General features: G+C 43.6%; 1 protein-coding gene across 7 annotated transcripts in view; it reads right to left on the minus strand.

The window, feature by feature from the left end:
• POC1B (POC1 centriolar protein B) overlaps window positions 1–12083 on the minus strand; it is a 102042-nt gene that overhangs the window by 65529 nt on the left and 24430 nt on the right. For all 7 annotated transcript variants that reach the window (XM_077952801.1, XM_077952799.1, XM_015152388.3 and 4 more), the window contains 1 exon segment: window positions 6882–7061. In XM_077952801.1, the coding sequence (XP_077808927.1) occupies window positions 6882–6943 (62 nt within the window). In that variant the 5' untranslated portion in view covers window positions 6944–7061.

A 12083-nucleotide genomic window follows, 5' to 3' on the forward strand; every position in this document is an offset into this window, starting at 1 on the left:
GCAAATATGTGAAATGACTTTTCAATATCACCTGACAGTGGCTCCAGTATAATCCCTAGGGGGAGGACTGGCATGTGAGGGTAGTTAATAGCTGACATTAATTGGCACTTTCCATTCATGAACTCATTTAATCTTCACAGTGACCTTATGAGGAAGGCACTTCCATTGTACTCATTTTATGTGGGAGCAGACTAATGCCTAGAGAATGTGATGTGCCCAAGTAACATGCTAGTGAGCCCAGGCTCTTAACTACTGTATGCTACCTCTCTGCTGAAACTAATCACTGTACTGCATCACCTGAAAGATACTATGTCAACACAGAGGAGGTGTGCAACAACTGCAACAAGCAAAGAGCAAGAGCTGGTCAGCAGCCTCTATCCTGGTTCAGGGGAGGGGTGCATGACCAGCAGTACTGATCACTGGCAGGCATGTGGATCGGGAGATGGGCCCACCTAACTATCCTAACCTGAGAAAACTAACAAGATTTTTTCCACAAACTCCTCTTGCTTTAGTTCCAGGGCTCACTGAACAGCCTTCTGATTATATCTTGACTTGGCAAAAGAAGAAGGCCCTGACTAAGACATGCAAATGTTCCAGGCTCTCTGGCAGTTAGCATTGTCATTAAAAATAACTAAACTGGCATCTGACTTATGTTTCAGACTCTCCTAAACTTATTAAACATGACTCAAGCTCCCTAGAGCTTTCTCACCTTCGGGTATAGAGTGAAAACAGGACTTCTAGTCCTGCACATCTTTGAGAATCCTGGATTAGAATGATTTCATCAAGGTTAAGTTCTCACGGGAAGATGCACAAACACTCTGGGAGGCTGGGCCTGGGGGATCAATCAGGTCCTCTAAACATTGTTCTAAACTCTCTTGTTCTAACTGCAATAAGGTAAGCCAAGAAGATACATTATAATAAATGCATGAGAAAGAATCCATAAGCATGTTGTAGAGCACATAAATAAAAAGTTGCCAAGAAGATGAAATCCTTATTCATTAAATTTAACCAAATTACTATTCAAAGAACATTCCTTGAGGAAGGCCTCTGCAGAGTTTTACATTAATCATTCACTCCAAACAGTAAGAAAACTGATTTAAAAAAAAAAACCTCTCAGAACCTTAAGGTACCAGTAAGATAAAGACAGTCCATGAAGGCCAGGTGAGCCAAGTAAGCAACTGGCCAACTGAACAAGAGTCAACCAAAATGGACAAAGAAAGCAGTGAAGCCACATAAACATCTCCATGCAAAACATGCATGCACCAGTACTCCTGGATTTGCTAGAAAAGATTCACAAAAATAACTCTTCTCTGAAGAAATCCAAGAAAATTACCTTTGCTTTAGAGATAAACCTAAGCCTACTCACCAACCTTTCACTGATTCATTCAACCATATTTTTGCACAACCCCTGACGGTTTCCCACCCTGTAGCTGATACTCTATAGTGCTTCTCAGATCATATCTGACCTACCTTGAACACTCTCTCCTGACACCGACCTTACTAATTTCCTCAGTATAGTCAAGTCTTGGCTCAAACATCACCTTGGTAAATATGCCTTCCCTGACCTCGATATGTAAAAGACCACCTTCCAAACCCACCACTCTTCATCTTGTTACCCTACCTAATTTTTTTCCAGAGTACTTATCACTAATATGTTTGCTGTCTGTCTCTCTTCAGTAAAGGAAGCTCCACAAGAGTAGGAATTTTGTGTTTTATTTTCTGCTGTATTCATACAATTTAGAACTGTGCCTGGCAAGAGAATACAACATAAATACTTGTAATTCGAAGTGTAATAGGGAAGAGAGGCCTAAGCTGACAAACAGACCTCATAAGCAGGGCAGTGTGGTGGCATAAAGGAGTCACAATAAGCTTGGCCCAGGAGAGGCGGAAACCTTTCTTGGAGGAAGAGATGCAGAGCAGGTTGTGAAGGAAGGGTGGAAGCAGGGGGCGTTCCAGCATGGAAATCACCATATGGAAAGGCACAAGGCATAAAGGGTCATTCACACTTGACGAGACTTGTCCGGCTGCACGAAGGTGAATGGTGAAAGTGACAGAAGACAGAAAGTGACAAAAGAAAGACCGGAGGGCAGTACACACACGCTGGTGCAAGGAGTCACCGAGAGGTTTTAAGGTGAGAAACAGCATGATCAGATTTGTTTTTCACAAAAGCAGAGATGGAAGGGCGGAGGGTGGGAGGAGGGAATCTGTAGTCTGAGAGACCATTTAGGAGATTCCTGCAAAAGTCTCCACAAAGGCCAATGGTGCTAAAACTACAGCAGCAGTGTTGAGGATGGAGATAAAAGAAATGTCTTGACTGAGTAAGAAGATCCCACTTTTCAAAACTCTGCTCCAGTATCACTTCCTATGGAAAGCATCTTTTTGAGGATAAAATAAAAAAGGAAAAGGGAATTTTTAAAGACTCTCTTTCTCTCTCTCTCTCACAGACACACACACACACTCTCTCTCCTTTCTCTCTCTCTCTTTCTCTAATACTTTCAGGTATGGCTGTATCCAGAAAGCAAACCATGTGATTAATGTGGTTAGACAAATTCATTCTGTCTTCATCTCACAGCTCTGCTCTCTTCTGAATTAATATTATTTTTAGGTCAGTTCTTTGCCCAGGGTGTCCCTCAGCAGTCACAGGCTTAAATAAGCCTAAATACCGCCAACCAAGAGAGGCCCATGGTTCCAACAAGACTCACTCCCCCAGGAGGGGATGCTATGTTTCCATGGGCGAGCCTGAGCTGATTGTCTGCTGCTGGAACTGGAGATAGGGCCACTCCTGCACATGACACAGAGGGGACCGAGGGGGCAGCTGGTTCCTCAGGGCAAGCTTGAGCGCTGCTACCAGAAAACGAGGAATGGATGCTAGGCAGACAGACGTGTAGAGTTCCACCATTGCTTTCTTCTCTCGAATTGATAAGGGGGAAGAACATTTTCAGTGACTCCTCCCCAGTTCCAGAGTTTCTGCCTAACTAGCACCCAGCTGGAAGAGAGGTAGTCTTACCGCATCCCTCAATCCTAAACACCATCAGCTGGTACTTCTCATCCTCAGTCCAGTGAGAGAAGCCTCCATATCCTCAAGTTCCACAGAGGCTGAGAGCAGGGAGCTAACTTGCTCCGGGGTGATGCTGTGGTGCAGGCAGGCATAGGAATATTGGATAGTTGTGTCCCATATGCTTCCTGTGTTCTGACCATAGCTGAATAATTAATGTTCCTGGAGCACACTATGTACCTGCAGGCCGCAGTGCTTTGCTCCTCCTGGTTCCCTCCTGAAGACAGTTTGCCCTCTCGCTTCGCAACTGACAAATACGCCGCTGCCTCCTCTTCCCCTTCTGTCCCCTCAGCTCTGGGCCTGAAACGGCTTTCTTGTATTTTCCTCACACAAATCTTGTTCAATGCTCACTCGTTTATTACTCCCTTACCATCATGTGTGCCACTTTTTCCCACGGGACACACCATTTTATAATTATTTAGTATGTATTTTTCCCCACTGAACTAACTCTCGGCTCCCTGAGGCCGAGACTGTGTCTTTCATCTCTACATACTTAACACAGCTGTATGGTACAGGGCAGTGACTATACTTATTGAAGTAATATTTTGAATACCAAAATTTCACATTATTGGTGACTTTTCATAAATTATTGTCTGACATTAGGATTACCCTTTGATAAAAGACTTATATATAGATGATTCAATACAAGGACAATGAATAAAGTATCTCCTATAATTTACTTCCATAAAAAATTCTCTCTTATATGAACAACTTCATAATACTCCTTCTTGTTATTAGAAAATAAAAACTATATCAGCCACCATCACTCCACTAATACCTCAGCTACAGGAATCAGGCTAAACATCATGCCAAATGTGTACCCTCAGGGTTACATGGTCTGCCGATTCCCTCTAATATCTGATGTATACATAGGTATGAGAGTTATTAAAAGGCACCTTCATTTTGGAAGGAAACAGGAACACAGAGCACTGGATAAAAACAGCTATTATTATTATTATTACACAGCTATTATTATTATTATTATTATTCTGAGATAGAGTCTAACTCTGTTGCCCAGGCTGGAGTGAAGTGGCATGATCTTAGCTCTCTGCAACCTCTGCTCCCAAGTTCAAGCGATTCTCCTGCCTCAGCCTCTTGAGTAGCTAGGATTACAGGTGCCTGCCACCACGCCTGGCTAATTTTTGTATTTTTAGTAGAGACGGGGTTTCACCATGTTGGCCAGGCTGGTTTTGAACTTCTGACCTCAAGTGATCTGCCAGCCTTGGCCTCCCAAAGTGCTAGGATTACAGGCGTGAGCCACCACGCAGGGCCAACAACAGCTATTATTATTATTCAGGGTGGAACTTAGGCATTGTTTCGCTTAGTTAACTCAACAGTCATGTTTTTGCTTATTGTGCAGTGAAGAATATGCTTCCTTTGCCAACCATACCCAGAGCTGGCTCACAGTGGGAGCTAACTAACTCTCTCTGTACCTGACCCATCCCAGAACAGAGCCTGAACCTCTGCCCTCTGCCTCCTCTTCTTCTTCACAGCATCACTTTATAAATCAATACAAATGATCAGCCTCTTGGGACCATCATGCATTATCTCTCAGCTGGGAAAAAATTGTCAACTCAAGTTATAAAGTATCTTTATAAATTTAACAAGAATGAGATGTCCAATGATGGTGATGAGAATGACAGCTAAGAATTATATACTGACTACTATGTGAGGGGCACCATTCTAAGTGCTATCCAGATATTTACTCATTTGAATACCATAACAATCTATGTGGCAGGTTACTACTATCATCATCTTATGATGACAGGTAAGAAAACCGAAGTACTGAGAAGTTGGGTAACTTCCCCACAGGTCTCACAGCTGGTAAGTAGTGGGGTTGGAATTTTAACCTACATATTTAGGTCCAGGGTCCATGTTTTTAGCCACACAGCTATATGGCATATATAGAAATAATTCTGGCCGGGCGCGGTGGCTCACGCCTGTAATCCCAGCATTTTGGGAGACCGAGGTGTGTAGATCACGAGGTCCGGAGATCAAGACCATCCTGGCTAACACGGTGAAACCCTGTCTCTACTAAAAATACAAAAAAATTAGCAGGGTGTGGTAGCGTGCGCCTGTAGTCCTAGCTGCTGGGGAGGCTGAGACAGCAGAATTGGCATGAACCCGGGAGGCAGAGCTTGCAGTGAGCCGAGATCGCGCCACTGCACTCCAGCCTGGACGACAGAGCGAGACTCCATCTCACATAAAAAAAAAAAAAAGAAAAGAAATAATTCTGAGATGTCTACAATCAAAAACTGTCTGAAACCTTTAAAAGAGAAACCTAGTGACTAAAAGTATGACCTTATGCCTATCTTCTTATATTCTTCTTAGGCTCATGGCCATAGGTGATAATCAACACCTCCTGAGCAATAATGTCCCACAGAGGCCATAACGATAGTGAGGAGTGGGGGCTGTAAGGCAAGACAGACAGAGCAAAGCTCAAACTCCCACTCCACCAGATCCTGGCAGGGGACACCTGGTATGTTATTTCATACAGCTGGCACAAAGCAGGATGGCTGCAGGGGCCACAGTTTTCCCCTGCTGACCACCTCTGTGCCATACCCCATACAGCTTCCTGTGAGAAGTGTCCCCTATTCGCATACCTAGAACGTGTGTTTGTATGACCCCTCCTTCTTGGTCAGAGTAACTGGTTTCAGCCAGGCCCTTGACCTAAACTGCAGCAGCCACAGCATCTCACTGCTAGGCAAGGGATGGGCATAGGCTCCAGGCTAGGCCAGAGTCACCACCTGATACTCTTCTAACTGGAGCTGGGAGTAAAGAAGCTTTCCTTTCTAGTCAGTCACAAGGCTGTGAGGACTGAAGCCTAGAGCCAGCAGGGACCTGGGCACCAGGACATTTGAGAGAATGGAGCCAGCATATAGAGGGGCCCCAAGACAAGATAAGACACAGAGAGGTCTAACAGTACTAGAGTCCCTGGTTCTAGTCTGTCCCCTCCCCACTCCAAACACACCAGCTACTTTAACCACCTGGCAGGGAGAAAAAAACTGGCTTAGGCTTCTGTCACTTCTAACTAGATGAGTCTAACTTTACCTCTCCGAAACTCACTTTCCTTATCTGCAAAACAGGGAAAATAAAATAACCCTTCCCGCCCAGGTGGTGGTTTTTTTTTTTTTTTTTTGAGATGGAATCTCACTCTGTCGCCCAGGCTAGATATAGTGCAGTGGTAAGATCTCAGCTCACTGCAACCTCTGCCTCCTGGATTTAAGTGGTTCTCCTGCCTCAGTTTCCCACGTAAGTGGGACTACAGGCATGTGCCACCACGCCTGGCTAATTTTTGTATTTTTAATAAAAACAAGGTTTTGCCATGTTGGCCAGGCTGGTCTCAAACTCCTGACCTCAAGTGATCCGCCTGCGTCAGCCTCACAAAGTGCTGGGATTATAAGCGTGAGCCATGGCGCCCGGCCCCCAGAGAGTTCTGATGGGGAAATGCAATCTGCACTGTCAGTACTTTAGCGTGTGTCCTATGAATAGGAAGACTCCACAGCTGTTGGCCAACAGGTAACAACACCTACAATAGCATTCACCTTCCAACAGACTGCTGCCAAAGACTCTGGAGTTCTTCCTGACTTCGCTGTGTCAAATCTGATGTAACAGCTTGTACTGCCGGTTGTAACTTCCAACTTTATCTAAAATCCAACCACATCTCACTATTTTGTTTACTATTGTTCTGCACATAGCAGTCACAAACAAATATCTGTTGAATTAATGAATGAATATGTCCTCAAACCCTTTTTCTGGAAGTTGGGGGCAAACATGAAGCAGAAAAAATATGTGGAAATCTCAATATGAAATTTTTTGCACTTACTTGGCACAGCGTACCCAGTGTGTATGTCGATACAAAGAATACAGGAAGCGCTGGCGATACATGCTCCATACTTTTATGGATTTGTCTTCAGAAGCTGTAGCTAGAAACTGGCCATCAGCTGAAAAGTCTACACTTCGAACTGGAGCTGTATGAGCTTTAAATTCTGAGAATTTTCCTCTCCTGGAAATAAACAGTTTAATATTTATAACCCATTTAATTTAATTATAGTTAATACTTAATCATAATACAGACTTTGAAAGATATAAAATAGTTTAAATAAAATCGTTTAACTCTTGTAAAACCTAATAGAAGTATGAAAGGGCTGTGTTGTACTGTACCCTTCATCAACACTGAAATTTCCATGAAATTTCAGGTGTTGAGAACTGAAGGGCAGAAAAGAATAGAAGAAAAGATGGAGAAAATAATGTGAGGCATTTGAGAAGCAGAAAATCTTAAAATGGAAGCAGGCTAGATAGTGTTGGAGTTGCAAGGTGATATGTGGTAAATGCTACTTTGTGTCAGTGTTCCCAAGTTCCCAGGGCATTTTCACCTTACATTGTATCTAGGACTTAGTAATTTTCCCGTTTAGAAAATCATATTGATACTCAAGATACCCTATGGGGAAAATTGTCATAAGTGCTTGAAAACGTCAGGCAACAGAATTTAGATGGCCACAATATATGTGTCTCAGATGTTCAAATGTTCACACTGATCTCCCATACACCTGCACCTCGTCCTGTATTTTGCTACCTTGGCTGGTCAGAGTGACATCCGCCTGTGTCCAAGCCAGAAACCTGGAAGTCACACTCAACTCTTCCCGCGTCCTCTCCCACATCCAGTAAGTTAGCAAACCATATCATCCTCACTTCCTAAATATCTTCTGAATCCTCCTCTTCTGTGTTGGCTCTGCTTGCCTTAAGGTAGATATATCCTTAACATCCTTCACCTAGGTTATTGCAAAAGCCTCTTAACTGGTCTTTCTGCTCTAATCTTTTGTCCCCTGCCAGTCACCTACATATTGTGCTTATTACCTTGCTAAGAGCGTAACTCCAAGCATGTAAATCCCAGTGTAAATGTGTCACTGGCTCTTCTCCAAAAGAAAGCACAATGCTCAAGTGCGTTGGTGAGGCATCCTGCCACTCACGCTGAACTTTGTACTTGGAACAGTCACGGCACTTCAAACACACCCCTGCCTTTGCACTTACTGCTTTCTCAGGATGGACTATTTCCCCCATCCCCAGACCCCCCTGGCCAAGCCAGACAGGCTTAATGGCCCCATATTTGCTACAACAATTTTGCTTACTACATTATACAGTGACTTTTTAAAGAACGATTTGTCTCCTCTTATGCAGTACATTTTTGGAGAACAGGAATGATGATTTATTCATCTCTATAAGACCAGCATCTAGCAACATGTCAAGCACATAAAAAGAACTCAATACATGTTGAATTCCACTTGGAACAGTCAACAAAGGCTTGTAGATCCAACCTGGCTTACCCTTCCAGTGGTCTGTAGGGAGCAAAGGTGACTTTATCATAAATTTCCGTCACCTGACATGTGATATTACTCCGGAAAAACTGAAATACATATTAAACAAAAATTAGAAGGGAGCATCCAGGGACTGGCTCAGTGAAGTTTCAAGGGTAAATTTCATGAGTGGAAATCAGGAGTATAGTTTAGCCTGAATCCAAGTATAATGCCTAGCGAAAACAAAGGAAAGAAAAGGCATCTGCAATGACCAGGAAGCTGAGATGGGCTGTCAGTATCATCAAAATCTGCCCTGATTTTTAGTTCTGCACTCTGCACTCCAGCAGGCTGTTGTTTGCCTCCTTTCTAAAAGGCTCTCCTCTCAGGCATAGGCTAAACCAAGCACCGGATCCAGTCTCAACAGGAAACACAGAAGAAACCAAGATAGGAGTGCCTGGTTTATCGTGCTGGTGCCTAACTGGTTTCCAGTTCCTCATCTTGACTTAATATAGGCTCTCTGCCTCCTACATATTTACTTGCCCTTTCAACTAAATTCTCTTGACTGCTCACTGTGATGAACTCTGGGCCAGACTTGCTTTCAGGCTTGCTCCTACCTATTCTTTTCTTATTTATTCATTTTTTTGAGACGTGTTCTCTTTCTATCACACATGCTAGAATACAGTGGTGCAATCACTACTCGCTGCGGCTCAAACTCCTGCACTCAAGAGATCATCCCTCCTCAGCCTCCTGAGGAGCTAGGACTGTAGGTGGGCATCACCACGCCCAGATAATTTTTTTATTTTTAATTTTTTATAGAGACAGGGTCTCGCTATGTTGCTCAGGCTGGTCTTGAACTCTTGGCCTCAAGTGATCCTCCTGCCTCAGCCTCCCAAAGTGCTGGAATTACAGGTGTGAGCCATGCCCCCAGCCTCTCCCTATTCTTTCTTAGCCTTCTGGTCACCAGCTGTGGTGTCTATCTGCAAATATGGTTGCCAATACTCATCTCATCCCTGTACATGCATGTCTCTCTGCATCACAGGAGGTGGAGTCTGTTTATTTCCCCTCCCTCTGAGGGGAGGTGTTGTGACTTTTGAGGGGAGGTGTTGTGACTCATCTCATCCCTGTACGTGCACGTCTCTCTGCTTCACAGGAGGTGGAGTCTGTTTATTTCCCCTCCCTTTGAGGGGAGGTGTTGTGACTTTTGAGGGGAGGTGTTGTGACTCATCTCATCCCTGTACATGCATGTCTCTCGGCTTCAAAGGAGGTGGAATCTGTTTATTTCTCCTCCCTTTGGGCTGGTGTTGTGACTTTACTTTGAGCAACAGAAAGTGGTAGAAGTGACACTGCAAGTTTCGGGCTTAGTTCTTAATTGGTCTAGCAGCTTCTGCTTTGATTCTCCTGGAACCCAGCTGTCATGCTGTGAGAAAACTACAGGTTATCGTGCTGGAGAGAGGGCACATGGAGAACCAAGATGCCATTGCCACCAGCCCGCACCAAGGCCCCAGGCATATGAATGAGGAATGGAACCCATCTACCCATCTGCCAGCTCTATGAAGCTGCATGAGTAATCTCAGCCTGCACCATATAAGCAAAAGAACCATCCAGACAACCCACAAAATTGTGACAAATCATTGTTTCTACAGTAAGGTACTAAGGTTTTGCGACTGTCATACAGCAATAGATAACTGACACATCATCTTCCTTCCCGTTGCCACGATCCACCATTATTGCTCTGTTCCCACTATGGCATGATTTAGAAAGAGAAACTAGGGACACCTACACAAGCCTAATCATTGTATTTAGATGAGCTATGACAAATTAATGATTCAGTGAGCTTTTAGCTCATCTACCCTTACACAGTTTGTTCACTGAGATTTCTTTGAATTAGTAATGGGAGACTAAAGTTATGCTGTGCTGAAGATAGTAAAAAAGCTAGTTCTAAATTCCCAAAGTTAAGGGTTTTACAACATGCTTCTCCTCTTGGACCCCAAACCAGTTCCTTCTCCCTTAAAATTCCCTGCTACATTGCCATCCATTATAACATGTCACTTCTCTTCAATAGTTTCACTACCATTGGAATAATATTCAGATTTCTCAGCATAGAGTTCCCCTTGGGTGGTGGCAGAAAAAAAGCACCCACTGGCATGGGAATGCCCATGAGCTTTCCTTCATTTGGGAGTACCTGGGCCTGTTTAGTCACAGACTACAAGTCAAATCCTGCCACAACAGGGTCAAGGAAATGCTCAAATTCTTATCTTCTGAAGCAGTGGTCCCCAACCTTTTTGGCACCAGAGACCAGTTCCATGGAAGACCATTTTTCCATGGGACCAGGGAGTCAGGGAGAAGGATGGATGATTTGGGGATGATTCAAGTGCATTACATTTATTGTGTACTTTATTTCTATTATTATCATTATTATTGAGAAGGAGTTGTGTTCTTTTCTGCCCAGGATGGAATGTAATGGCACGATCTCGGCTCACTGCAACCTCCACCTCCCCGGTTCAAGCAATTCTCCTGCCTCAGTCTCCCGAGTAGCTGGGATTACAGGTGCGTGCCACCATGCCTGGCTAATTTTGTATTTTTAGTAGAGACAGGGTTTCACCATGTTGGCCAGGCTGGTCTCAAATTCCTGACCTCAGGTGATCCACCTGCCTCGGCCTCCCAAAATGCTGGGATTATAGGCGTGAACCACCGCGTCCAGCCCTATTTCTACTATTATTACATACTCACCATAATGTAGAATCAATGGGAGCCCTGAGCTTGTTTTCCTGCAACTAGATGGTCCCATCTGGGGTGATAGGAGACAGTGACAGATCATCAGGCATGAGATTCTCATATGGAGCATGCAACCTAGATCCCTCACATGCACAGTTCACAACAGGGTTTGTGCTCCTGTGAGAATCTAATGCTGCCGCTGATCTGACAGAGGGCAGAGCTCTGGCCTGGTTCCTAACAGGCCATGGACTGGTACTGGTTGGTGGCCCAGGGCTTGGGGACCTCTGCTCTGAAGTATTTATGGGGGGAAATGATATGATATGTAGGATTTGTTCTAAAAATACCCCAGGGGAAAAAGTGAGGGGAGGTGTAGATGAAATAAGATGGGCAGAATCCTGACAACTGTTGAAGCTGATTGATGGGAGTATGTGGCGGGAGAGTCATGCTATTCATTCTATTTTCATGTATGTTTGAAAATTTACATACTTTAAAGCTTAAAACCATTTTAAAAAATCATGGCTCAATAATTACTTAAAATAGATGGGCCATTAGTTAGGGTTTGAAAAGTCTCTCTTACAGAGATTTTTATAATGGATATTGCCTTGCACAAATGCAATGATTTATACTTTTGTCAGAAATTTTCTTTAACAAGAAAATTCTGGACCCTGATAATGAGTGATACAAATCAAATCAAAGGCACAGGGTTTTCAATAGGGATCCAAGGGCCCTTGAAGGATCCATGAATGTGCATTAGGAAGTTGATAAACTGTGAATTTTTGGTTATACAAACTGATGTGTATCATTCTGGGGAGACAGTCTAAAGCTTACCTCAGATCTACAAAGGGATTGATAGCTACCACTACTCCCTCAAAAAAACTTAAGATGTATTAAGCATATTTCCATGGTAGGAAACAGTTTTCAAAAAGAAGACATAATTTTGAGGAAAAAATTGTATGAATTAGTTTGACTTTACCACAAGGGCAGCATGCCTTGTATGTGACTGAGACTAATAGTGTGGG

The sequence above is a fragment of the Macaca mulatta genome, chromosome 11 (assembly GCF_049350105.2).
Source record: "Macaca mulatta isolate MMU2019108-1 chromosome 11, T2T-MMU8v2.0, whole genome shotgun sequence".
NCBI lineage: Eukaryota > Metazoa > Chordata > Mammalia > Primates > Cercopithecidae > Macaca > Macaca mulatta.